The sequence below is a fragment of the Mustela lutreola genome, chromosome 1, assembly GCF_030435805.1.
Source record: "Mustela lutreola isolate mMusLut2 chromosome 1, mMusLut2.pri, whole genome shotgun sequence".
Taxonomy (NCBI): Eukaryota; Metazoa; Chordata; class Mammalia; order Carnivora; family Mustelidae; genus Mustela; species Mustela lutreola.
The window spans coordinates 3,053,949-3,081,437 of NC_081290.1; the positions used below are offsets into that span (position 1 = coordinate 3,053,949).

The following is a 27,489-nucleotide window of genomic DNA, read 5'->3' on the forward strand; positions in this document are numbered from 1 at the left end:
TTTTGGTCTGCATACAGACAGAATCAGTTTCAAGTTGTGTCTGTAGCTATTAAACCTAAATTTCTAGATAAAACAGGCTTATGAAGTAGGTAATTTACTCCATCATCTGTGAAATTTTGAATCTTTTTCCCATGGTAGATTAAAAAATTTATTGAACACTACTTTGTAAAAGGCATTATAATCAGTAAGTGAGAGTATGAAGATACATTATAAATGATCGACCTAGCGCTCGTCCACTGTAAACTTCCAGTCTAGTTGAGAAGTGAAAACATTACATTTAGTTAAGTTAAAATAAGTACGTTATTTTAAAGTAGAAAGTTTCTGAGAGACAAAGTCATTCATTGTGTAGTAGAAGTTGATGGTGGATATGTGTGGGGTACCTTAAGAACAGAGTATGATGAAGTCAAAGATAGGTTCACAGTAGGCTGACTTTGAACCAAGCGACAATCGGCTCAGCAGAGTTACTGAGTCAGGAAGGAAGAGGATTAGGATCATATTTTGAAACTTCTGTTATGTCTTCGGGAAACTCCTTGAGATGGAAAACTTGTCTGATAATGATTTTCATTACAACATCAACACACAATCACTAACTCACTTTTAAAAACATGAGTGTAGCTCTGGTGAGTGACTCATGTATTTCAAATATTCAAAATACAATATTGCAGCATGATAAAACTTTTTTTGACTATTTTTGACATATGTTTTAATAGTGTATGATATATGTTTTATGCATATAATTTTAATAGTGTATATGTGTATATATATATCCTTTTATGTATGACTCTAGTAAGTTACTTTTTATAGTTTTTCATCTATCATTCTTAATTGTGTGGTTGCTTTTTATGTTTTATTTAAAGCACCATATTTCAGTTTACATTGTGGGGACTTTTTTATTTAAAAAGGTGTTTTTCTGGGGGCACCTGGGTGGCTCAGTCAGTCAAGTGTCTGACTACTTATTTTTTTAAAAGATTTTATTATTTATCAATCCCAGGAGCCTGGGATCATGACCTGAGCTGAAGGCAAATGCTTAAAGACTGAGCCACCCAGGGGCCCCAAGTGTGTGGGGACATCATCATAGGGTTGTGGGATAGAGCCCCTTGTTGGACTCCGTATGCAGTGAGCATGAAGCCTGCTTGAGTCCTCTCTCTCTCTCTCTCTCTGCCTCTCCCCCATCTGGCAAGTGCTCTCCCTCTCACACACACAAAAAGAGACTTTGCTTCTTTATAAAAACTAAAATTCTGAAAACAATATATTAAGATCTCTCTTCTGATCCTTTAAATTCAAAAATTTAAAACAAAATTTTGAGTTTATTTTGGACTGTTTTTGCCACATTGTTGTATTTATCTCTTACGATTCTTAGGGTTTCTCTATTTTTCAAGGGGTCTTTGGAACCTGTACTGAAAAACCCTGAAAAATCGGTCTTCTCTTACTTAATACACACAAAATAGCTTTTAACAATGTATTCATGCTTCCTTTAGACATACTGCATTGGGATATTAATTAGTCATGATGAGAAGATTATTCTATAGTTTTTTTTTCATCTTTTTCCTTCATATTGCCTCTTTCAAGAGCCCATTACCATCCATTTCTCCACCCATCCGCCCACTTATCCTTTCCTTTGCTCATCAGGTAGGTGCTCAGTACCTACAGTATGCAAAAGAGTGAGTTAGTGTCTGGAAGGGTGAGAAGATGCTGCAAGTGTGCCTAGATTCTGAGACACACACTCTGGGAAACAGGTAGAAACTGTGAATTTCTATAAGTAAGGGTTACGTAATGTGCCTCAGAAATTTACAGACAACAAAGAAATTTCCAGCTTGTAGGGTAGTGGGTAAGTGTTTCAGAAATGCTTTTTCACTTAAGCTGACCTATACAATCTCGTTTGTTTTGGATGAAGGAAAATGTTTTACTCCTTAGCCTTTAGTCAGACAAATATAATAGAAGGTACCTGTTCTCAGTTCAAAAATGCCTAGAATAGACCTAGATTTTTCAAGGTATTTCACATTGTCAGTGCTTTTATTTTTTTGTAGTTAAAATATGAATGCTATTAAATACTATTACAGAGCAAAAAGTATGAGAAGTTATGTCCTCAAAGCCTGTGGCTTTCCTCTTCCTGAAGGAATCTTGATTGTAGTATTGCCATGTTTTTTGATAAGTGCTTATTGTGCTCTTTGCTCATTTTTCTTTTGTTTAATTTTATATTTTTCAGAAGCAAAATCAGTAAAGGCTTGGAGGATTTAAAAGATGTGAGACCAGTAGGAGAGACATATATCCATGAAGGACTAAAGCTAGTAAGTTCTTCACATTTCTAAGTATGGGAGAGAATGTTTTCTTATTCTGTAATCCAGTAAACTCTAACTTTCTGGTCAAACTCTAAGACCTCACTACATGTTTATCTTTAAAAAATTAAAAAAAAAATTTAAATGCTTTTAGTTGTTCTGAGGATGAGACTGATTGACTGTGGTGGTGAGAAAAATTTGGATGGCATTTTGCTTTTTAAGGAATTTTTCATTTTCTGTGTGGTTATTTTCAGACTAGTCAATCAAAGCTTAAAATGTATATCCTTTAGACCCAATACTAACTACTCTATAATGTGAATCTATGCATATTTCAAATAAAATACTTAACACAGAATACCCTGTTTTAAAAGCCAGTCTGTAATACTTTGCTTTTGTCAGACTCATAAATTCAGCTTGATGGAACATGCTGGTTAAAAGTTAAGATTAAATTGTTAGTTGGATAATTATTCTTCATTTTCAGGCAAATGAACAAATTCAGAAAGCAGGAGGCTTAAAAACCTCCAGTATCATAATTGCACTGACAGATGGAAAGTTGGACGGTCTGGTGCCGTCATATGCAGAGAAAGAGGTGAGTATCGAAGTGAAACCGTTCTTCAGACCCCGGTGTGCTTTGCTCTGTGTCTCTGTGTCTCCAGCCTGATGTTTGAGTAATCCTGACCGCCCTGCGCTGCTCTCTCTCTATCTCTCTCTCCTCTAGGCAAAGATATCCAGGTCATTTGGGGCTAGAGTTTACTGTGTTGGTGTTCTTGACTTTGAACAAGCGCAGGTGAGTGCAGCCGGTCTGCAAACTTCAGTCTAAATGACGTCATTGTCTTCAGAATCTTTTCACCGATGGCTTTCTGTGGCCCTAATTGGTTGCTAACCATTTTCTACGGAGTGATTTTGAGTTCTGCATCAATAGTGTCTGATTTTGATTGGTTTCATTACTAAAAATGAAACTCTAAAGTTTCTTGAATATTCATTTGGTTTAAAGGAACTAATATCATAGAACACACATTTGGATTAAAATATTACGAATACTCCTTGAACTCAACTGACAAGATTATTATGACAGTCGTATTTAGGTGTTTTAGTTTGATTGAATACTTGACTCTTAGGAGTGCAAGCACTTGGGAAAACTGTTTAGAGGAAATCTTTAATATTTTCATTCCCAAACCCTGATTTTTTCATTAAGTTTTGAAGGTGTGTGTGTGTGTGTGTGTGTGTGTGTGTGTATCTCCTCCCCTCCCCCGCCCTGCTCACCAGATGATTTTACATTTAAATTTTTGGTTAAATATGACTAAGATTCCTGTGTCTCTTGACATTTACAGCTAATAGAGCTGTGCACTCTTTAGAGACTCAAACTTGAGACCAGTGTAAAGGGCCTGTGGGAGATTCATTTCATTGTAATATATTTGCAGTAACACTAGTGCTTCTCCTTCAGTCCTAACAGGCTGCCCTGGTGAATTAATCCTGTAGTATAGTTTTTCAGATGAACATAACTGAAACATAATGGTGTGTATAAAATGTATATGTCTCAACTACCTGTTAATTAAATGTTCCTGCTTTTTCTAAAGCTGGAAAGAATTGCCGATTCCAATGATCAAGTTTTCCCTGTGAAAGGTGGATTTCAAGCCCTTAAAGGAATAATTAATTCTGTGAGTATTTTTCTGGGAGTAAGAAAGGCTTATGACCTTAGGTACATTTTACAACGTAAGACGTAATTTTTGTATCCGTTCAGATGGTCGTTGTCTTGAAGAAAGAGAGTAAGAAGGACATTTGGTTGGTATTGAGAACATGGCGGCACTGACCCTAAAGATGTGGATTTTGTTTGTGTTCCTTGTCGGTATGAAGGCTTGTAGGTTGAACTCTGAGCCTGGGTGTGAGATTTCAAGTGGAAGATCTTCATGGACAGTCTTAGACGCTCGTGCCCTTTGAGCGTGGAGTTCCTCACCGTCTGCATCTCTAGCAAGTTTTATAGGCTTTGTAGAAGCAGCGTAAAATAAATACCTGGGCCGGAAGGTGTGATATGTGTCCCTCCAAAACACGGTGTTTCTTAGCTCTCAGGCGGGCCCCGTGCAGCGGCCGCTGAGTCTTTGAGCTGCCGTTGTTGGTTCCGTTCTAAGGGTTCCTAGTTTCGCCGGAGCTGGTCGAGTTTCTGTTTGGAATCTAGCAGCACAGTCTCTGGGGATAGAGAGTCGGGACCCCCTGGAGCGGGGGGGAGGCGGGATGATGACAGGCCGAGCAAAGCTCCTTGGCTTCCACAGCTCAGCTTTATGTCTCCTTTTACTGCCTTTTGCTGGAAGCACTAGGAACAGTTGCTATTAAGTATTTACGATATTTTGGTAAACACCATCCTAAAACGGAATGTGAATGATATATATTTGCTAAGCCGAAGCTTTTCCTCTTACCTTTAGGTATTTACTGAAGGGAAAAACAAACAAACAAACAAACAAAACAGTAAGTCTCAGGGTCTTTGGATGTTTGGTTCTGGTGTTGAAAATTTCTCTTGAAAGAACATGTTTTTCAGAAACCAAGGAAGATTGATTGCTTTTTTTTTTTTTTTAAGTAGCCTGTAGGGTTTTTTTACCCTAATTCATGGAACTTTTCAAAGAAGAAAATATGATTTGGTTCGATTGCATATCAGTACATCTAGGGGACAGGCCGAATGTAAATGCAGGATAGAGATTTTATTATTTTAGGAGCTTGATTATGTCTAGTCTTTAGAAAAAATTTAATTTAGAAAAAAATTAATTATGTCTAGTATTTAGAAAAAAATGCAGATAAAAAATAGGAAATATTTGGATTCATATTCATGTGGATTTATGTTTGAATTCAAGGTAAATACTCTGTAACTGTGGTTTGTTTTAAAATATAGGGAAGTGGGTGGACAATGAAAAGAGAGCATAGTTTGATCCTGGAAATCAACAAATCTGTGGATTGGATTTTAAACTTTTAAACAGGATTTCATTGTGCTGGGGAATTTGTGGTTATTTTTATAATTCTAGTGGGAAGGAGAGAAGACCTCGCTGGGTTATTCCCTTTGGAATTTTTTTTCCCCCTTCTGTGTAAAAGGTTCAATTCAAAATCCTCAGTGACTAATTGGTTTTTAAAACTCTGTGGGCTGTAACTACGTATTTCTCCTTCAAGGAATTCGTAGTTGACTACCAAAGTTGTTTTGCTACATTTATTTGTTAAGTTTCATCTATTTTATTTGTATTAGGGAAACTTGAGATGGAATTTCTAACTACAGCCTTTCTGGCCTGATGTTCTCGATGGACGTTAGCTTGAGTAAGTTATGTTGAAAGACTTGGCAGGCAATTAGAAAGATTTGTGTCATTTCAGCCACAGATTGCATGCAAAGCCTCTTGCCTTTCATTTGCTGGGGCCTGTGGTGGAGTGTTCATTCTCATTCAGTTAAACTTCAGCTGTTTTGTCAAAACAAGGAGGAGTGAATTATTCTTGGGGAAGCCAGCCTCTGGGGGACCAGGGCAGCAGTCACATGTCAGAGCTGAATGGGGTCCATACAACCAAAGTTGATCCCACGCATGGTTGAGATTTTGATGGACACGAGGATCGTGGGATTTTTGCTTGCTTGGTTGAAGTTTAAGGCAATTCAAGCACTTTATGTCTTTTCAAGGCAGGGATTGCTGCATCTCTGGTAATATACAAAAGCTATAATTCTGCCTGGAATTTGAATTGCACTTTATACTTACAAAGTACCATCTTATTTTCAAAAATTATATTTGGCGTTTAAAACAAATATACTGCATCTAGTTCAGGGTAAGGGCAGAGAGAAGAGACTATCCCTTTATTCTTGATGATTTACCAGACTAGTGGATAAAATTGTACTGTTGAATGGATTTATGCAAAGCTAAGCAAATGTAAAGAATCAGAAAATTTAAGAAAAATTCAGATGTCTGGTACTTTGAAGGCAAGATATTAGCTAAATTGGGAGACTATTTATTTATTTATTTATTTTTGCTGGTAGTTATTCATATATGTCAGGCCTTATTGTCAATTAATTAATTTCTTTGAGAGATTTAATTAATTTAAAATTAAATTAATTTTTAAATTAATTTAATTTTAAATTAATTGAGAAAAAATGTAAGCTGATTTTCATGTTTTCTTTGTCCTCTTGCCCATCCAAATCCAGCGACCGACATGGTCTGGTCCCCTTGCTGTAAATCACATTTTGTTAAGTCATGGTTTGTTCAGAATCAGCTTCTTAATCAGCAAAGATAGGAGTTTCATTTTGGAGCCTTCTTTCATTGTAGTTAAAAAAAAAAAAAAAAAGAAAAGAAACACTGTCCTGGTCCTTTCTCTTATAACTTCAAAAGTGAGAGACTGGAGAAGGCTTTGTTATGAACAGTTTGCATATTAACAATTTAATACCTTCTCTAAAACCTATTTGACTCAGAAAATCATTTGCATGTTTTATTTTGATTAAGAATGAAATAGATCATTTCAAAATTTTAGCTTTTTCTCCAGGCAAACATGATCTCTAATAGTTTTCGGAATACTGGTTTAATCGCCAATCTTACTTAGGAATGGGAAAGTCTAAAATTCATTACCAGCTCAAGCAGGTGCGGGTGAGAACGTTCCTCTTCACACCTCCCTTCCTCCACTATCCGAGTCGCCCTTTCACCCAGTCGTTGATTGAGCTCTAACCTTGCCTAGGGCACTGTGGTAAGCTCGGAAGAGGGCCATGAACAAGGCAAATTCTCTGTTCTAAAGGAGCTTGAAAATAATGCTGACTTGAGGCTTGGGATGTGGTAGCCCCTGCACGAATCCCAGGATGTGGGGGTTAGGGCGAGGTGGGAAAGTTCATGGGGTCACTCCGGCTGACAGAGAGGAATCCTGCCTTGTAGTTTACATTAAGATGCCAGTGTGGCGCCCACTGTCTCTCGTGGTTCTATGGACTCCGGGAAACAAACGGAGGGTTTTGAGGGGCTGGTGGTGGAGGGATGCGTCAGCCTGGTGATGGGCATAAGGAGGGCTCGGATTGCGTGGAGCACCGGGTATTACATGCAAACGGTGAATCTTGGAACACGACATCAGAAGCTAATGATGTACTGTATGGTGACTAACATAACGATAAAAAAATTTAAAAATAAATTTAAAAAAAATGGCTAAAGTTGACAGAAGGATGGGCTAAGTTGGGATATATGAAGTCCTGGGAGACTTCCGGTGCTGGAGTTTCAACTGTGCTCTGACAGTTGGAGTAAATTAGAAGCAAGGAGTCCAGAACCTCAGAAGGGGCCTGGGCTGAGGGCGGGGGCACGGGAGTGAGGACGGCCTGGGTGATGGGGGAGTAATGAGGGACAAAGGTTGACGGGCAGGCTGGATCCAGATTACGGAAAATCTCAAATGTTGGAGTGGGGAGTCGGCCCTTGTCTCGTGAGTAACTGGAGAAGAGGCAAGAGCAGCTTCTGGGTGAGACTTGTAAGCTGAGAAAGTTTAGAAAGAATAGCCTTGCGGTAATGTGTAGGGTAATTCGGGAGACGGAAAGACGGAAGGTGTATTATGAGCCTCTTGCACGAGTTCGTTGTGACAGACGCGGTGGAAGGAAACCTGGTAGAGTGAAGCCACTATGACGTTGGGGACAAGACCCGAGTGTGAGTTCCAGCCTGGCCGCGGCCTAGCTATGTGACGTTTGGTACGTTCTATCACGTAATGTCTCTGGTTTTAAAATTCTCGTCAAGTCGAAGAGGGACAATTCTATTTCGTTGGGTTGTTTTGTGAATTAAATGAGATCATGATTAAGAATGGTCTGACTCAGAAGGGTGGGACTTGCAAACATTTGGTAGGAAGCTTCGAAGGTCAGGAAGTTGGGCCCATGTAGGATGGGGTTACTGAGGTTTCTGTAGGGCAGTCCATGGAGAGAGATGGCGGGAATTCTAAATAATCAGTGGCTTAGCACTAAAAGGACATGGCCTCGATAGGTCAGAGGATCAGATCTACCAAGTGGGTCGTAACTACAAGGACTTCTAGATGGTGTAGCTAACCAAAAATCAAATAGTTGGCCCTGCCCTGGTTCCAAATCCTCAGGCTTTGGGGCTAGGGCCCAGCCAGCAACTGGGAAAGGAGATTCCCATGACAAAACTGTGTAGAATTTCCGGAGTCTGCATTTAGAAGAGAGCTCCAGTTCTTGTTGGGGAACCCATAAGCTGGTTAGTGATTCAGAGTAGAAACCTAGTTGTTCAGGGGGAAACAGCATCTCCCGTGGACCATAGTTCCTGAGGGCATATTTTAGGTACCGAGATTCTAGGTCTGTCCCAGTTAAACTAGGTCAGGGACCATGAGGAACACACGGCCTGGTCAGAAGGCTGTCAGGAACGGGGAGGGGCCGGAGCTCCAGGGACACAGCCTTTCTCTCTTGCTGAGCCAGCTCGGACGGCTCTGGAAACTGTTAGTGGCTGTTGTTACTGCTGTGATGGCAGTGAAATGGAAACAAGAAGGTGAATTCGGGAGACCTTAGAAAGTTCCTAGAACCTGAGAGATCACTAGATATAGGATGAAAAGGACGGAGAAGGGAGTAGATGTCACTTGGACATTCCCCCCGCCCCAACAGCTCTGAATAAGGGGAAGCAGGGAAGGCCGTGTTTGCAGAGGGGCCCGGAAAGCCGGAGGACCCGGTGGAGCAGGCCAGAAGGGCAGAGGGAGAAGTGGAACTGGACCTGGGGAGTCCCCACGGGCATGTCCCTCAGGGATGGGGCAATCCAGGGCAGTGTGCAAGTCAGAGAACTTGAGAACTAACTCATTGTTCCCCTCTTGTGTTTTCTCCCCTCCTGTTGCCCACAAACCCAAGGATATAATTCTTCTCTTTTCCACTTTAGATTATCTTTAATATCTTAGAATGTTAAACAGTTACTTTTGGTTTCTTGGAAAGGTGGTTGCAAGACTTTTCTTTGAAAAGGAAGTGTTATTTGAACTAATCAGACGGACATGTGAGTGGCACATGGTTCATCGTTTCGTTAGGTGGTATTCAAGATGAAACAGAGCCACAGACTGGTGCATAACATGGAAAGAATAAAAATAAAAATACTCCATGAAAAGCCTCCCTCCCTCTTTTTTTCCCTCCCTAAAAACAAGACGTTGGTATGTTATACTCTTTGCAATTATTTCTACAATTGTTTTTTGATAGAGCACCTCAGAATGTATTAAGCAGGGGAGACAAATCCGTTGTGAAACTAGTTTTATAAATAACCCTGATCCAGAAGAATTAAGAACACTCTATCCTAGGTGATGGCAGCGAATGCCCGAGTTCCCACGTTCCTAATGGGGATGTAGAGGAGCTTAAACACAAATAGGAAAGGAGTGATCCCTCCTACGCGAAGGAAATTCAGATCAGACTGAAATAGATGATTCATAAAGAGAAAAAAGGGCAACATGTATTTCAAAAAATAACTTCATTCGTAATGCCGAAAAGGTAAGCTACCACTGAACTTCGCACCGAACTGTTTGTAGCAGTAATGTCTGTCGTTTTTGAAACGTTTCTAAGTAAGGTGTCTACATTATGTTTTAACGAAATGAGAAGACCCTGCAAAATCATTTTCCTTACATGCAAATAATTTTCACGGAGAGCTGCCTAATGGACAATCTGATAAGACCTCACTTTTAAGTGATTTTAGCAGGTTCTGCTACGAATGTTGACTGTTTAGTTGTGGAAATCTTTATTTATAAAATCATGGTGTGATTAAAAAAAAAAAAAAAAAGATCTGCAGTCTGAGCTAATGATAAAGATATAGTCACAGGGACAAAACCCTAACTGGTAAGACTTATTTGAAATTGGAAATCAGTTTCTAGGACTTTTTAAAAAAAGACTGGCTATAATGTGAGGCTCACTATAAATCAGCTTCTTCTGGGCTTCTGTTTACGCAAGGATCATTAGTACCGAATGTAGATGAGGCGTCTCGCTGTAGCGTCTTCACGTCAGTGTAGGAAGCCCGAGGCCGTCGCTCTTCCTCCCTTTTCGCCGAGTGTCCCGTGTGGCGTTAGGCGAGTAGTGATTGCTTGATTCATCTATATCAATGAGTGACTAAATAAAATTTGCACTTTGAAAATATTTTCATGTATTTATAATATGGTTATGGTGTATTTAAGCATTTAAAAAAAACTTTTTTTAAAAAAAGGTTTTATTTATTTATTTGACAGCGATCACAAGCAGGCAGAGAGGCAGGCAGAGAGAGAGGAGGAAGCAGGCTCCCTGCCCAGCAGAGAGCCCGATGCGGGGCTCGATCCCAGGACTCTGGGATCATGACCTGAGCCAAAGGCAGAGGCTTTAACCCACTGAGCCCCCCGGGCGCTGCCCCTCCTCCCCTTTTGTTCCCCAGAGAATACTTTACTTTGAATTGACTTATGATTCCATATAACTTTGATTTCATCTTCTTATTTATATTCCTCTGTACTATGACTAGGGCTTCAAAAACCAAGTTCATACTAGCTTAAGAGGAAAAAAAAACCCTTACTGTCTTATATAACTGGGTGGTCCGGAGAGAGGAAATTGCCTCACGTGTAATTGAGTCGGGAGAATCAATCCAAGTTCTTATGATCTGTCTTCATCAGTTTTATTTGCCTCATTCTTTCCTTGTTCGGATGAGTGTCAGATGAAGGTAATTGCCTGAGATTTCAGGCTTTGGGACCAGTTGGCTTTGCAAAGAGAGAGCTGTCCTTTTGGGGCATCCGTATACTCTGTCCCAGACAAGGATTCTGAGTGACTCAGTTGAGTCCAGTGCTCCTTCCCGTCACATATTTAAACCAGCCAGAGTACCGCGTCTACGCAGTGACGAGAGGTAGGCAGCGAGGCGGAGAGGAGAAAGCGTCGTGATCCGCAGCCTCACTCAGGATCTCATGCAGTGCAGAACGGTTTCCTCAGTACGCGGGCAACTGTTCCTACACCTGTAAGGGTGGAAAGTGTTCTCGGTAGGAAAAACACTCAATAGCTGTTATAGTCCATTATATTCAAATACCTTTAACATGTTTTTGCCATATATTCTAACAAGGCACTTTATTCCTTCCAAATTCCAAAAAGCTAAAACTTAAACATAAAAAATAAAATAAATAAAAATAAAAATTTGTTTTAAGCTACTCGTTTTAGGTACTGAAATTTTATAATCTTATCTTGATGTCCTTAGTCCAGTGCTCTATTTGCATTTCCATGATGATTTTACTTAATAATAACATTATTCTTTTTTTTTATTAGATTGGAGCTGTAGTTAGGAAAATCAAATCTACTTTTAATAAATACAGCTTTGTGACATTTTGTGAGAAAACTAAACTGGTACCATTGGGTTATATAGCCAAAATTAAGTGCCAGATGTTTATTTCTTAACACCAATCTGTTTGGGCTACAAAAGATGACCTTTAGAGGCTCACCTGTTCTTGAAAGCAAATTCAGTCAAGTAGAAGGACATTGATAAGGAGGATAAAATGGTTAAGAGTTATGGCTTAAATGTACCACCAGTATAAATTATAATGGATAAATGCATGATTTCTCAGCTACATCTTATTTTTCCCCAAATATAATAATTCCCAATTTATTTGGAAACTTTTTTTTTTTTTTGAAAACTGTGTTTAATATGCTTTTCTGGGGTTGGGTTACACATATTGACATGGTACCCTTGACTTTTCTGAGTTCTTTGTTTTTAGACATAGGTATTTGATTGTAAAGCTGGTAGAAGAACGGGTCAATCTTTGTTTTTCTATCCTTGTGGCATAGGGAAATATTTTATTTGCCACTCTGGATATTGAAAAATTAAATAGAACAAAGACAGACTTAGAATACTCAACAAATAGATTTCACGTTTCAGTTAATAAAACAAGAGAGTGAACAAACAGGACTAACATGAAATACTGCGTGCATCAGAGTGAAAAACATTGGGATTCAATTTCTTCAGATTCTAAAACAAAAAAAGGTGGAGGCAGATAAGCTTCTTTTCACATCTCAATCCATTTTTTGGCTGATTTCTATGTTGTAGTGAAAAAGGAAGACCTGCTAATATGATTTGTTATGAAAATTCAGTTGTGAAATGCGGAGAAACTTCAACATCATTTGAGGTTTTTATGTTAGTTCCTGATATGGGCATATTTTTACCAAGAGTATCATCAGAACTATTCATCTATGTTTGGAGCTGAAAAGAATAAAAGGCAATGATTATAACTCACATTCTTCCTTAGATTTCTTAGAGTAAAAGTTTGTTTAAAAATTTCTCACTAGTGCTTACACAACTCGCTTTCTGGCCAAGGAGGAGAGAAACCATTTTTAGTAATGGGCCAGGGCAGAGCACGCTGTATCGAGCGGCTGGTATTTTGAAGCTCCAAACAGTTTTTTAAAATGAACTCATCCAAAACATGTGCTTACAAATAATCTTTTAAAAGATTTTATTATTTTAAAATAATCTCTATACCGGGAGTGGGGCTCCTACCCTCAACTCTGAGATCAGCGTCACATGCTCGGTGGACTGAGCCCCATGGTCACAATTTACAATCGTTTTTCACTGATGTCAGACCTAAAGAAAAATACATTTGATAGGGATGTTTGGCAGCCAGAGAGAAAATAAATATCATCTGAATATTGTAAGCTAAAAAGGAAACAAGAGAAGATTGTGAAAACATCCTTACATTTCTTTTAGCTGCTTATTTTACCTGTATGTACGGCTAATTACAAAGGCTTCATTTTGTTGGGACCGTAGGAATAATGCTGTTCAGTGATTTTTCCTTATGAGATATAAACTTAGAATCCTTCGTATTAAGATGAACTCCTGTAGTGCTTAAAGCTGCTCAGTGAGTACGGAAAAAAACTCGTTTTTTAAGATTTATTATTATCCTACTGGTATTTTTTGACATATTATATGTCATGGAAATTAGCAGTTTCTATCTGTTAAGGACATACCCAGGGTGCTTGTAAATTATCTATAATGTTCTATTGTAGATGATGTTATATACCCAAAGTTGGTGTTTGAAATTTATTACTATAATGAACTTTTAAAATTTTTAATAAAGTTGAAGAAAACATTATAGATGTCTAGGTAGTATATTGAATTTAAGTGTAATGAAATAATCTATTTTTGGGGAAAATCTTTAATATTTAGAACTGACTTTTACACATGAGATCACAAAGGAAACCAGTTAATGGAATTTAATTTTTTTTCTTTTTTCACATATCCTGCCTAGAATTAACCATTTAAGATACCTTTATATTAAGTTCATGTATCTTTTCATGTTGTTTTTATCGTTTCTTAATTTTTTCCCCCAATTTGGCTCATTGCCTTATCAGTGCCATGATTACCAAAATTTATACAATGCAAAATAACCCACCTTTTCACTGTGTGTGACAGGAGGTGTGATTTGATTCATTCAAGTAGCGCCTAATTAAGCTCTGTATTTTTTTTAATGCTTAACTGTTCAGTATTACACACCTCATATATTTGTCTTATAGTCAAAATGCTCATGCTTTTTATTAGAAAGTTTTACATTTACTTTTCAATTAATTCAATAAACATTAATTGAGCAGCTGCTATTTTTTTTTAAAAGATTTATTTATTTATTTATTTGACAGAGAGAAATCACAAGTAGGCAGAGAGGCAGGCAGAGAGAGAGGAGGAAGCAGGCTCCCTGCTGAGCAGAGAGCCCGATGCGGGACTCGATCCCAGGACCCTGAGATCATGACCTGAGCCGAAGGCAGCGGCTTAATCCACTGAGCCACTCAGGCGCCCCAGCTGCTATTTTTAATATACTGTGTTATCTACCTTTTATATTAGGTTGGGTTTGGATATGTGGTATTATCATTCATTAGAAAAGGGTTTACCTAGTTTCTTCTGGAATGGGCTATATTCTATTTTCCAAATATAATAGCCTTTCTGTAGCCATTTAGAAATTGGAAAAAGTACAGATTTTAAAATTTGTTTTTGTTTATATTAGTTGTGGAAAATTTCTTTTTTTTAAGCTGATCGTTTGATCTTCAAATCATAAAACCTAGATATGTCCCCAACATTCAACATCAACTTCAAAGACACCACATGTCCTAAGTCATATGCTGCTTTGTTTCCCTATCTAACTAATTCCGTGCTGAGTTTCTGTTTGTTTGTTTGTTTTAAAGATTTTATTATTTATTGGACAGACAGAGATCACAAGCAGGCAGAGAGGCAGCAGAGAGAGGAGGAAGCAGGCTCCCTGCTGAGCAGAGAGCCTGACTACGGGCTCGATCCCAGGATGCTGGGATCATGACCTGAGCCACCCAGCACCCCCATGCTGACTTTTTATCTTGGGTGTCTCTCAACAACAGTTTTTCACTAATCAATTCCATTTTATCTTAAATGCCTGGAAAAAGGTCACAACTATTTACAAATATGCTTTTTTTTTCAGGCCCTAATATGGCTTTTACTACTTCCATGTCCCATATCTGTTATTATAACTCGTGTACATTATGTAAACATGTTGAGGAACTTACAAGCTCTCCGATCAGTATATGGTTTCATACATACCTTAAATATCTCAGAAAGAAGAAATCGAATATGGTGCTGTCTGGTTATTTCTGCTCTAGATGGCTCCTTGATGATGCTGCCCCCTTTTCCGGATTTTTCTTCAGTAGTTATAAAGACCTGTTTGTAACTTTATAAGGAAGCAAGACGAGTTGCTTTGTAACCAAGAGGGTATTTAAGAGTTGTGCCTGACTCTGCAGTGGTTCTCACCTCTGTTCCTGCGAGCACTGCGGGTTCTGGCTACAGAGTGCACTGCTGCTACTTGCCACTTTGTATGTAAATTTGGCCCAGAGTGAGATCCTGCAACCTGACCAGAGCGTTCAATGTAGGCTCACTCGGAATTAATTTGAACCTGCCTGGAGTACTCGGAGCGAAACGCCATTCTGATGCTTCGTTCAAGTCACCCTGCAGAGAAGGGACAGTGACAGTGGGACTTACTTTGATCTTCTGCCAAATCTCCGTGATCTGAGAGACGCCAGCAGGCACAAGGTCAGGGCTGACTCCTAAGGCTGCGTCTGGTCTTCCTGCTAAGCAACAACGAACCCAGAGGGAGGCACAAATAACCATGCTTCTCTATCCCTCTCTCTTGCCAAATAGAGAAATTCCATGAAATTAGTATTTGTGGTGTACACCGAACTAACCAGAGTATTTGGATGAGCAGAATTGCACAAATTGTGAATTAAAATTGGACACACCAGATAGAAGCGACAGAAAACAATTCCAATTTGTAGGGGTGAAAGCTATTGTTCCTCTTGTAGTTTTATCCCAAACCACTGGGAAGAGGGGTAATATTTGCTCAAATTTATTATCGTAATATGGTGCAGACTTTTTATCACATGTTTAAAAGGAAGCGTTCAAGACAAACACATGTCATTTTTTATTTTTTTTAAGGTATTTATTTATTGGAGGGAGAGAGAAAGTGTGTGTGCGAGTGTGCACTCGCGTGTGTGCTGGTGTGCGTAGGAGAGGAGCGTGGCGTGGGGATGTAGAGAAAGGGAAAGGGAGAGAATCCCAAGCCGACTCAGCGCTGAACACAGGGTCTGCACGGGTCTCGATCCCACAACACAGAGATCAGAAGCTGAGTGGAAACCAAGAGTCCGAGGTTTAACCGACTGAGGCACCCAGGCGCCCCAAGACAAATACATGTGAAGCAGTCCTGAATGTTTTATTAAGGAGACAGGACAGTGACTGTGATTATAGAGATTAAATACATAAAACTGTCTTCTAGGCATTAAATTCACAGTTTGCGACAACATATTGGTGTTTAGAATTTTTATACAAAGTACTAGAATTTAGAATTCTGTGTCTTTTAACCTCTTTTCCATTCTCTTTTTTATTTTCTTTTAAAGATTTTATCCATCCAGTTAGCAGACAGAGAGATCACAAGTAGGCAGAGAGGCAGGCAGAGAGAGAGGAGGAAGCAGGTTTCCCGCTGAGCAGAGAGCCTGATGTGGGGCTCGATCCCAGGACCCTGGGATCATGGCCTGAGCCAGAGGCAGAGGCTTTAACCCACTGAGCCACCCGGTGCCCCAACTTCTTTTCCATTCTTGATTCGTACTGGCTTATAAACACAAGTGTTGCCAATGGTCTTGTATTTAGCAACAGCTGCTCTGCCGGGACGACCTCTCCTGGAGGTCACATCGTCATCTTCCACCCAGCCGTGCCCTGTGGGTGCCGCCGTACGTTAAAAAGTTTTCAGAGACTCAATGGTTCACAAATAACATAAGAGGGAAAGAAAGCAAGGGAAGAACAGCAGAGGAGCAGACCTCCCTCGGGTAGGGAAGCCCACCTTGCTTTCCAGTGTGCGCGTCCCATTTAAAAAAAAAAAATAATAAGATTTAAAAAAAAATTATTTGACAAAGAAAGAGAGAATGACTCAAGCAGCGGGGAGGGGCAGGCAGAGGCAGAGGGAAAAGCAGGCTCCCTGCTGAGCAAGGAACCCAATGCGGGGCTCGATCCCAGGACCCCGGGATCATGATCTCAGCCGAAGGCAGACGCCTAGCTGACTGAGCTACCCCGGCACACCCGGGCATCGCATTCTAGAAAACATTTTCCCTTGTGCTGCTTGCATTTCTTGCTTAACTGAATAGTTGTGCTGTCAGAATTTCCATGCATAGGGATTTTCGTGGTCTAAAAACTCTCTCTTAAGGGTATAACCCTGTTAGGTTGTTTGAAGAGTCATCATTTCATATATTTGCACTCATATATTAGTATGAAATCAGTTCATGAGCTGAGAACAGCTACATTGAGATGGAATTTTTTGGGCAGTAGAGAACCTGGATAATGATTGTGTTTAAAAAAGGGTTGTTTGTGTGTCTAGCAACCTAGGTGAGACAATGAGCGAGGGGGAGAGAAAGACTAACATTTCTGTATAAAAAATTCACCTAAAGTCTGTTCCTTGTCCAGAAAAAATGGAGAAAAACAAAAGAAAATGAAACAAAAAACCCCCAACCTTCTGCCTTCTGGCTCCGAATATCCTTTCTGTTCCTAGGACTCAGGCAAATTCTGGAAATGTATGAAACCTCAATGTCTTTAAATGCCATTGACACCATTGTTTTTATGAAATTAAAAAATGTGTTCAGATAACAAATTGATTTTCTAAACACAGTTTGATTTTCTTTTTCCAAGTGCTTGCTGTGCCCCCAAATCAGAGTTAGGACCTTCTGTTGTTCTAGTATAGCGTCTCTTGTCTTTTAGGTTCTAGATTACTCTGAGAAGTGAAGAGTACATGTGTTTTATCTGTGCAAAACAAATTTGAGATAGAAAACAATAGTAAAATAAGACAATAGAGGAAAAATTAATCAAAAGGACGAGGGCCCTAAGCATTTGCATATCCTATATGTTACTAATTCATAAGATGATCTAAAATGTTGACTTACTTAAATTGGTGGGATTGAAAATTTTTTTTGAAGTAGGCTTCACACCCAGCATGGAGCCCAATGCAGGAATTGAACTCACAACCCTGAGGTCAAGACCTGAGCGGAGACCAAGAGTCAGATGCTTGACCCACTGAGCCACCCAGGTGCTTTGGAACTGGGAATTTTAAAACAAATATATAAAAACCCCAATAAACGTAGGTGAAAGCTTAGTGACATACTCTTGAAGATAAGAAACAAGATAGATTGTGGAATGTTTTGATAGTATAAAAGGAATGTGGGCAAAACAAGCAGATACATTTTCAGTAGTTTGTTAGGTGTTAGACTTTATGATGGTTAGACTCTCTGTCCCAAGCCTGGAGGGTAGCATAGTGCCCTGGTCAGAACAGGCTTTAGAGTCAAACTTGAAGAGATCTGGCTGGGCTATTTAAAAACTAGTTGTTCTTATTTAAAAAATTAAAATTAAAAAAACCTCTCTAAAACCTCAGTTTTCTCGTTTATAAAGTGGGGATTAAAAATAGTATGTATTTCATAAGACTTGAGAGGATCAACTGAAGAAATTCAGCTAATGTGCTTAGCACAGTTCCTGAAACATAATAATTTCCCCCCAAATGATAATAATTATTACCATTGTTAGAAGTTCTTTTGCATTTTTGACTCCTGATATTTGTACTAAATTTAGGAAGTTTGACTTTTAGTAAATTTGGCTTTTGTTATCCCTGTTAATATTTGAGGACTTAAAAATAGGGATTAAGTAATAATGTACCATTATTTTCATTTGTAATAATTCCTTAACACTGATATTACTTTTTGAGTGAACAGATGCTTAGGTAGTATACTTCTTTTTCATGGTGAGCATCAAGTTCTTTGCCAATTTATATATATGTGTGTGTGTGTGTGTGTGTGTGTGTGTGTATACTTCAAAATCTCAAATGATGCAGTTTTGCATCTAGTGTGTGCATGGATTAAAGTGCCTAGTTTTATTAATAGCATTTGGCTTGTCTTTAAATTTCGTCTATGGTGCTATTAGCTCTCTCTGATGTCAACCAAGGCCGACCTTTAGTGGAAACTATTTTCCGTTTCTATTGAGATATAATGAAGACAGATGGCAACACATATTTGAAGAAACATCCTTACAAGATGCTGTGTTGTACAATGATGGAAATGCAGAGTATGAAAGATAATGCGTCAGTTATTGTAGACGGGACACCTGATCCAATGTTCAATCAATCAATAACAGATTTAATTTAGTAAAAATTAACTAGAGTGTTTAAAATATTTGTCCTCTCTGTCAGTTGCCATTTGGTGATGGTAATTTTAGTATAATAGACCTATTTTGGTATCTTGAGCATTTGACTTGTGTGCAGTGGCTTGTATGGAGAATAGATTATAAACTGTTTCATGTTTATGGAACTGATTGTTTAAATACTTTAATGATGGGGGGCACCCGGGTGGCTCAGTGGGTTAAAGCCTCTGCCGTCAGCTCAGGTCCTGATCCCAGGGTCCTGGGATGGAGCCCCACATCGCATCTCACTCTCTGCTCAGCGGGGAGCCTGCTTCCCTTCCTCTCTCTCTCTGCCTGCCTCTCTGCCTACGTGTGATCTCTGTCAAATAAATAAATAAAATCTTAAAAAAAAAAAACAAAAAGAATACTTTAATGATGGAAAACTGTCTGCATACAGACTTTTAATTATTTTGACTTCTAGTTATTTTCCTAATATAGGGACTCTAGATGGTAAACTCTAGATGGAAAAACCAAATTTAGGATGTATTTTCTTTTTTAAAAAAGCACACACTTTCTTTTCTCTCTTCCTTCCCCACTACATTCTCTTTCCCTCTCTTTGTTTTTCATGTGGAAGTGGTTTGGGTGAACTTTGAAATTATGAGTTTCTGGATTTCTGACAGTCACAATTTATTGGAGGGCTAGATGCTTTTTCACATAAATTAACTTTATCCTGCCTGATCTTTGTCACAATATGGTTGTTGACTTGCTTACTAGATAGATATTTTTAATATTCTCAATAATTCATGTAATCTGTATTCCCTAAACATGTATTGGTTGTGCTGTGCATATAGAACAATGTACTGGTCCCAAGAGGATTGTACAGTGTGATACCCTCTTTTTATACCAAAGAGTTTGTCTTCTAATCAAGGAGGTGATGCATATACCCAACTAATTGAACATCAGGTCCAAAGAAATTAAAAAAAAAAATCACCACAAACTTCAGAGAAGGGCAGGTAATGTCCTGTGGGGGATTCAGCCGGATTCCTGTACATGGTGCTGCCACTTTATGACTCGTGGTCTACACTGCCTGCCTTTCCATGAATGTGCTCCTCGATTCACTTTTCCATTCAGTAATATCATATCTTTAAAGCTCATTTTATTGGGGCGCCTGGGTGGCTCAGTGGGTTAAAGCCTCTGCCTTCAGCTCGGGTCATGATTCCAGGGTCCTGGGGTCCGGTCCCGCATCGGGCTCTCTGCTCAGTGGGGAGTCTGCTTCCTCCTCTCTCTGCCTGCCTCTCTGTCTACTTGTGATCTCTGTCAAATAAATAAGTAAAATCTTTTTTTTTTTTAAAGTTCATAATTAATGTACATGTATTCTGAGGTATAAATGTATATTACACAATTTCTTGCAATATATAACCAATCTTTAATTATTCTTAGTTTCTGCTTCATGTAACTTGATTTCTTTATTCTCAGAGTTGAATAGAAAATAAATTTCTAAATGATCTTGAACCTTTATTTTAAAATGAAATTACCTTACGGGGACTGGCTTCAGAAATGTATAGCAACAGTCCTCAAAGGGGTTTACTCTCCAGTCTTCAGGAGAGTGCCACACTAACTGATCATTTGATCTTGCTGTTGGAAATACCATTTTATTTTTGGATTCTTGCTGTTTGTTTGTTTATATTTAGAGAGGGGCAGCGGGGTGGGGGGAGAGAATCTCAAGTAGGTTCCACACCCAGAATGGAGCCCAATGTGGGGCTCGATCTCACCAGCCTGAGATCAAGACCTGAGACAATCCTGAGCGGAACGCTTTACCCACTGAGTCACCCAGGCGCCCCTGGAACTATCATTTTAAAACTACTCAGTGGATTACATCAAATTAAAAGAGGAAGTCAAGATACACACATGTGTCTTAAATATTTTGAGATCTGACTTATTTATGGTCAATATTGCTAGGAGAGAGAAAACCAGCACAGTTTTAGAAAGTCCCAGTGGTCATTCTGGGTTGCATCTTCTTGGCCTCTGGAATATCTTGTAATTTCTCCATGTACCTTATTCTAAGGAATCTTTAAAAAACAGCTGCGATTTCCAATGGATTCAAACTTTAAACCTTTCATAGTTTCTCTTGATGCTTGAAACATTTTTCAGTAATGGCCCTAGAGGTATGCCTAAAATAACAGATAAAGAAATTGTGACCTGAAAGACGTTCCTTCACAGGAGCCTCCTTAACAGGATCAGTTTTTTTTTTTTTTTTAAAGATTTTATTTATTTATTTGACAGACAGAGATCACAAGCAGGTAGAGAGGCAGGCAGAGAGAGAGAGAAGAGAAAGCAGGCTCCCTGCTGAGCAGAGAGCCCGATGCGGGACTCGATCCCAGGACCCTGAGATCATGACCGGAGCCAAAGGCAGAGGCTTAACCCTCTGAGCCACCCAAGCGCCCCTTAATTTATTTAAAATAAATTCCTTCAGACTTGCTGGCAAGTCAGATAGAAGGCTTTGTGTTTCCCTTTGATTTGCACAGCTTCCTGTTCTTTAATCTCAGACTGGCCAAAGCCAAAGCTAGAATGCTGCATTTTGGTTAGTTGGAACCTTTTTAGCTCCATATTCCTTTAGCAAAACTTTTCTGTTCTGTTCCCCTCTGAGTCTTGTTACCTGTATGGTGTTAAAATATTGGGATTCTTCCCCTCCACGAGGTGGGTCAGTGTTTGACAGTGGTCCTCAGCTCTTTGCCCAATTCTTAATTGAAGTGTGGTACATTCTCCCGAGAGGAGTATTGATTATAGGGGATAAAATAGCAGACCAAGAGGAGGTCTTTGGGCAATGTAAAACCTTTGGGTGACTGTGGAATCCATCTCTGGTCATTCCTGAGTTTAAACAGACCTCCTTCAGAATTTCTCAGACATAAAATTTTACTCTATTTGTTTCCCAATCACTTAACCTTCAATTGCTTTGCAAAAAGTAGATCTACTGGCGAAGGGATCTTAAAAAGTACAAGTGACACCCCCTTCTCCGTGATGTCTCTTCAGCGACAGAAATTCCCAGCTGGCTTTTAGAGTCTGACAATTTATCCTTTTGTTATTCAAGAAAGCACGGAAAGTGTTTCTGCTTCCTTCCTTCCTGTTTCAGCTCTGAGCGGGAGAGGCTGGAGCCCACTGTCCGTCATCCGTCTTCAGCTCTGTCGAGAAAGGAATGTCTCCCAGGATCATCTGGAATTTGTCTGAATTTGATAATGTAGAGCAGAGCAGTTCCAAAAATAAAGACGGGCTTGTTGTGTCCATTAGGAGCCGCTTATTGCATCACTGTTGTTTTTCACTTGTAGCCTTGGGCCTTGTATGGTGGTTTCTGTTTCTCGGAACAAGCTAAGAAGAGCCATTCTGTTCCTGCGCTCTGGGAATGCTGGAGTGCGGACTCTGTGTTTTTGAGGGTCATACTTGGCCCATACGTACAGAGAGCCTGTGTTCCGCAGCTGTAACGTTTGGTGCATATAAGGGGGATTGTCATCTGTGGGAATTGAGGCTGAGACATCGAATAAAATGCCACAGCCAAAGAAATGTTTATTTATTGATACTCTATTGAACCTCTTAATAAAAAACATATTAAATTCGCATAATTGAGCAGGAGGACTGATGTGCTCCCTTGTTTTTGCCCGACAGGAAAAGTCAGCCTAGATTTTATGGCAACCGAGAAAGTGTAGTCGTCTTTGTGTTCAAGGCTCCCAGACGTGGAGGTGGAGGTTAACATCTGCTTTATCTGTGCTTATCTGAGTTTACTCTAATCAGATAAGGATTCCTACAGAACAGTCTTGGAATGTATACTGAAGGACAGCACAGAAATTTTCTCAGGGCTTGAGAGTAGTGTCTATGATCGTAGATTTTCTCTGCCATCTATTGAAGTTAAGGGGAAGACTTAAAGATCATTAGCAATCTTATAATTCACTTTGCATGTTAGAAATTAATTCTCTACGTTGGTCTTCTTTTCTCCTTTTTAGATACTCGATCGGTCATGCACTGAAATTCTGGAATTGCGGCCTTCAAGTGTCTGTGTGGGGGGTAAGTGGTTAGAATTTAAAAATACCATGTAAGAAATTGTATTTTTTTCCCCTCGTTAAATTATATGATTTAAAACTCATGTTGGAAAGAGAATAACAAAATTAACTTTTTTGGCATCCTTTTCTGTAAGAATTTTTAAATAATTCCTTGAAATATTTCTATTTTAAATTCAAATTTTTTAAGATTGGAGTGTTATTTTAAATAATGAACATATTGTGTGACAGGCTTTTAGAATTTTCTGTATATTTAGTTCATGTTTGAGACCTTTCCTATGACAAGTAAAATAAAATATGAGATTTTTTTTCTTTTATCTGGTTGTACAAACAGTCTTGTATCTGTGGACTCTGAGCTGCGTGCTTTGGTGACCTGGCCAAAGCACGGCTCCCAGCGGCTCAGGGCACGCACGGGAGTGATGGACGGATGGGCGATGGTGGGAAGAAGCAGGAGGCTTCATTAGCCGGCATTGGAACAAACCCTGGTTTTAGCACTCCCAAGCCATCCTTACCCAGGGAGAATGTGATACTCTCTGGCCTATTCTGTTTCTTCTTCAAGGCTGACTTGGAGTTCCTTTTAATTTAGAAAAGGAAGAGTGTTGGGCCTAGTGGAAGAGGAAATGTGCTGTGTAATTTCCCATGGAGCCTCCCAACCGCTGGTGATGGTCTTAAGTTCTGCATCTTGTAGACTCCCTGTTTAACGGTCGTTGGGATGTTGAAGAGGAGTAGCGCATTTGACCATCCCAGAGCGTCTCCTTCATGATTTTACCTGTTCGTCCTAACAACAGTTCGACAGTTTTTTCTTTCCTTTTTTTTTTTTTTTTTTTTGAAGATTTTTATTTATTTATTTGACAGAGAGACACAGCGAGAGAGGGAACACAAGCAGGGGGAGTGGGAGAGGGAGAAGCAGGCTTCCTGCTGGGCAGGGAGCCTGATTCAGGGCTCGATCCCAGGACACTGGGATCATGACCTGAGCCAAAGGCAGATGCTTAACGACTGAGCCACCCACGTGCCCCTCGACAGTTTCCTAACCCCTGGCCCAGGATGACGAACTTGCATCAGGAGTTGCCCTAGCTGACTCTGTCCGTCTGACTCGAAAGCCCTATTCTTTTTGCTGAGTCACATCTTAAGTTGTTTTACCTGCACTTTTTAAGTGAAATTCCTTTTATAATATACTTAATGAACAGTGGCATAGCAGTATTTCCTTCCTCAGTAAATTACTGTGTGCATGTTAGACTGTGGTAGACAGGAGGTCGTCCGAGAAGACTGAGAGGTAATCACTGTTGAAATAGTTAACATACATCTTACAGCTGAACAGCAGACAGTTAAATGCCGATCAAGATATTTGATCAGTTCACTTGTGTTTCCGGCATTTTATTTTACTGACATTTAGTGACAGCTGCTCCTATGTGAGTCCTGAGCAGTAAGCTGAATAAACTTTCCTTAGTGACTGGCCGTAGATCGTTAATAGTCCAAAAGGCATGACCTTTGGTGAGTTATAAATCTGTATGCAACAGAATGAAACCGGTGAGTAATGTCAGGAAACCGTGAAAGAACTCCATATGGGCTGTCGGAGTAAGGAAAATACAGCAATACAGCACTCGGCAGTTCTGAGAAACAGAGCGCATGAATAAGTAGTTTTCTCTACATTCCCGTACCTTGATACCCTAGAGGAGAGAAAAACAACGAAGCTTCTTTCCTGCGGATACTTTCCTAACCACAGAATTTGGGGAAGTTTTCCTGCTTTTCTTTTCTATGCTTTCCTTTCTCTCTCTCCCCCCCCCCCCCCTTCTTTCTTTCTTTTTCTGGGTCAGAGAAGATGAGGTCGGGGAAGTTTCTGTGCTACGTGGGAATAACTGTCAGGCTTCAATTCTTACATCCTGGTTACTATGGGAAAACACTTTGTTTAACAAATGAAATACTGCCTTCCTATGTGGCAGTAAATGGTATCTTCCCTGAATTTCACTAAGGGGCCCAAGAAAGAAAGTCGGAAATAAGCAATGTCTTCACTGTTACTAGTAGGCTTAATACTATGAAGAAATTCATTCTGTGCATCTTGATACTTTCAAATTATTATTATTATTATTATTATTATTATTATTAATGTAAAGCATGGATTAAAATGTTTATTTTTCTTCTCCTAGATGAATTTCAGATTGTTTTGTCCGGAAGAGGATTCAACTTGGGCACTCGGGATGGAAGTGTTCTCTGCACCTACACTGTAAATGAGACGCACACACAGAGTAGGTTCCTCGTAGTTTCCTTGTTGCCTGCGTGTCTGCGTGGCATATAAGCACCACGCGTTGTCTCTTCTTTCCAGCTGAAATCAACCATGCTCTGTTTTTTAAACATAGGAGGAAGAAATGAAGTCCAGTGATAGTACAAATAGTAATAATAATTATTTTTGTTACTGAGTGATTATGGCCTTTGTTTATAACTTAAGAAATGTGAACCTTGTCCTAAGGAGCCTCATTTTACAGATAATGGTCTAATGGCAGAAAGAGTAAAATGATTTGTCTTTGGTGACATAGTCAGGAAAGGGCAGAGCAGAGAGTTGAACCCAGTTTTCCTGACCGTCCTCTATGTGGACATCAACTGCTGGGTTTAACTGCCTCTTTCCCCAGATTTATTTATTATCACTCTTGCCTGAAAATTGAGCTCTCTTGGGCTGTTCTACTGCTTATTGCCTTATTTTATTCTCACTCATTTTTTAAATCTAATTTCCCAATAGTTCGCCCAGCAGCTCCTGGACATAGGCTTTTTGTCTTACGGATAAAAGCCTTACGGATATTTTATATATTTTATATTTTTAGATAGTTCACATATTTTGATCTCTAGTGCCTGCTCAGAGCTGTTTGTTGATAATTATCATATTTACACAATTAGGTTTTATTTTCCCTAATGTGGCTTTCCAAACAGCAGATAAATATAATGTTTTTATCTCCATTGTGCAAGAAGCTCCTTTAATAGATTCTAATATTCTGAGCATTTTGGGTCTCTTTAAGACCTTTTTCCCTCATCAATGATTATATCGGCTTCCAAGATTGTAATTTGTAAGGCAGATGCTGTAACTCTGTGAACTCTGCTAGATTTATTTTTTGAGAGGTGCATGTAAGATTTGCAGCTGCCCTGATGGTACTAAACATCCCAGTAGCGCAGCTTTGGCTGTGCGCGCAGCAGCCGTTCAGCGTGTTTGCTGAGCTGGCGTGGGGAGGGTCTCAGCGCGAGCAAGGCCGTAACCACCTCCTGCCTCTCCTGTTAGCATCTGCATTTTGGGAAGGCAAGACAATGGTATTTGCACCAAACTCTCCGGAATAGATTCCGCAGTTGAAGAGGACAAAATATTTTTGTCTAAATCTGAGAGTTAGTTTCACCCGACTCCCTTTGAGTATGAGTAGATATTTGATTGTAGTATAAGCATAGTTTTTCCTTTGTTACGTAAAATTAAGTTTATTAAAGTAAATCACTGAAGAAATAATTGGAGTCAGATTGTGTTTCCATCCTTTACATTCTAGGATTATCCATTTGCTTATGTAACTTTTCTGAATATTTATAGGTCAGATTTCCCCCCCATATGTTATTAAAATTAGGGCAATTTAAGCATTTAGTTTTATGAAATTTATTTATTTATTGTAAGATCCAGCTATCTTATTAAACTGAAATAAATTCAGTCTTTCTTGGATATTCATCTTGTCTCATTGTTTTTAAATTCTGCTTTTTAAAAATATGTGTCATTTATCCTTCAAAGTCTAAGATATTTGAAAAGCGGAAATGGAGAAGATGATAATTTTATAGTCTCTACAAATATTTGTGAATTTAGTCTAATAAAAGCCATCACTTATAATTTGCCAATACTGTATATCGAGGAGGCTTATGACCTCTATTTTTTCTTTTTTTTTTCCTTCTCTTTCTAGATGAGAATCTGTTCTTTTTTTATCCTAATGTATTTAATGTTTCACCGTTGACCTGATTGCAGTTAGATTTTTCATAGTATTAATGAAACTGTGTGAGATACGTAGAGCTCTGTATGAATTCAGTGGCATTTTATTTTCTAGGTGTTAATCCAGTAAGTGTGGACCTTAATTCTATGCTTTGTCCTGCACCTGCCCTGAATAAAGTGGGAGAGTAAGTACTTCCTTAAAAACATTGAAAAAAACATGTTAGGCTATGAATTATTAGGAAATGGTGATAAATATACATTAATTACTTTACTGCCTCTTTTTTTTATGTACAGAGTGAACATGAAACAGTAAGCTCTAGGCAAACTGCTCTGAGCTACTATAACTATACATAATATACGCTTAGTAGGTTGAAAATGCTAATGTCTGCTTTATTTTGTTTCTTAAATACTGATTAAAAGGCCCTATAAATAGTTATCTGGATGGGTGTGAGAACTATTGCTAGAGCCTTTAACTAATCTGAGCTGCAATCATTATTTCAAACTTCATAGAATAATACGTTTACACGTGTACATACGCACATACACACACACGTGCACGTTCCAAAGTGAGATTTTGATTAATTCCTATGATATTTATTTATTTATTTATATTACTTTTTAAAAAGATTTTATTTATTTATTTG

The 27,489-nt window shown here is 39.1% G+C and overlaps 1 protein-coding gene across 1 annotated transcript in view; it reads left to right on the top strand.

Annotated features, from left to right (window-relative positions):
* Positions 1-27,489, top strand: part of ANTXR2 (ANTXR cell adhesion molecule 2) — a 147,330-nt gene that overhangs the window by 15,773 nt on the left and 104,068 nt on the right. Inside the window, exons 4-10 of the mRNA XM_059155773.1 lie at positions 2,207-2,288; positions 2,758-2,865; positions 2,995-3,063; positions 3,854-3,934; positions 22,852-22,912; positions 25,050-25,148; positions 26,961-27,030. Of these exons, the coding sequence (XP_059011756.1) occupies positions 2,207-2,288; positions 2,758-2,865; positions 2,995-3,063; positions 3,854-3,934; positions 22,852-22,912; positions 25,050-25,148; positions 26,961-27,030 (570 nt within the window). The remainder of the gene's footprint in view (positions 1-2,206; positions 2,289-2,757; positions 2,866-2,994; positions 3,064-3,853; positions 3,935-22,851; positions 22,913-25,049; positions 25,149-26,960; positions 27,031-27,489) is intronic.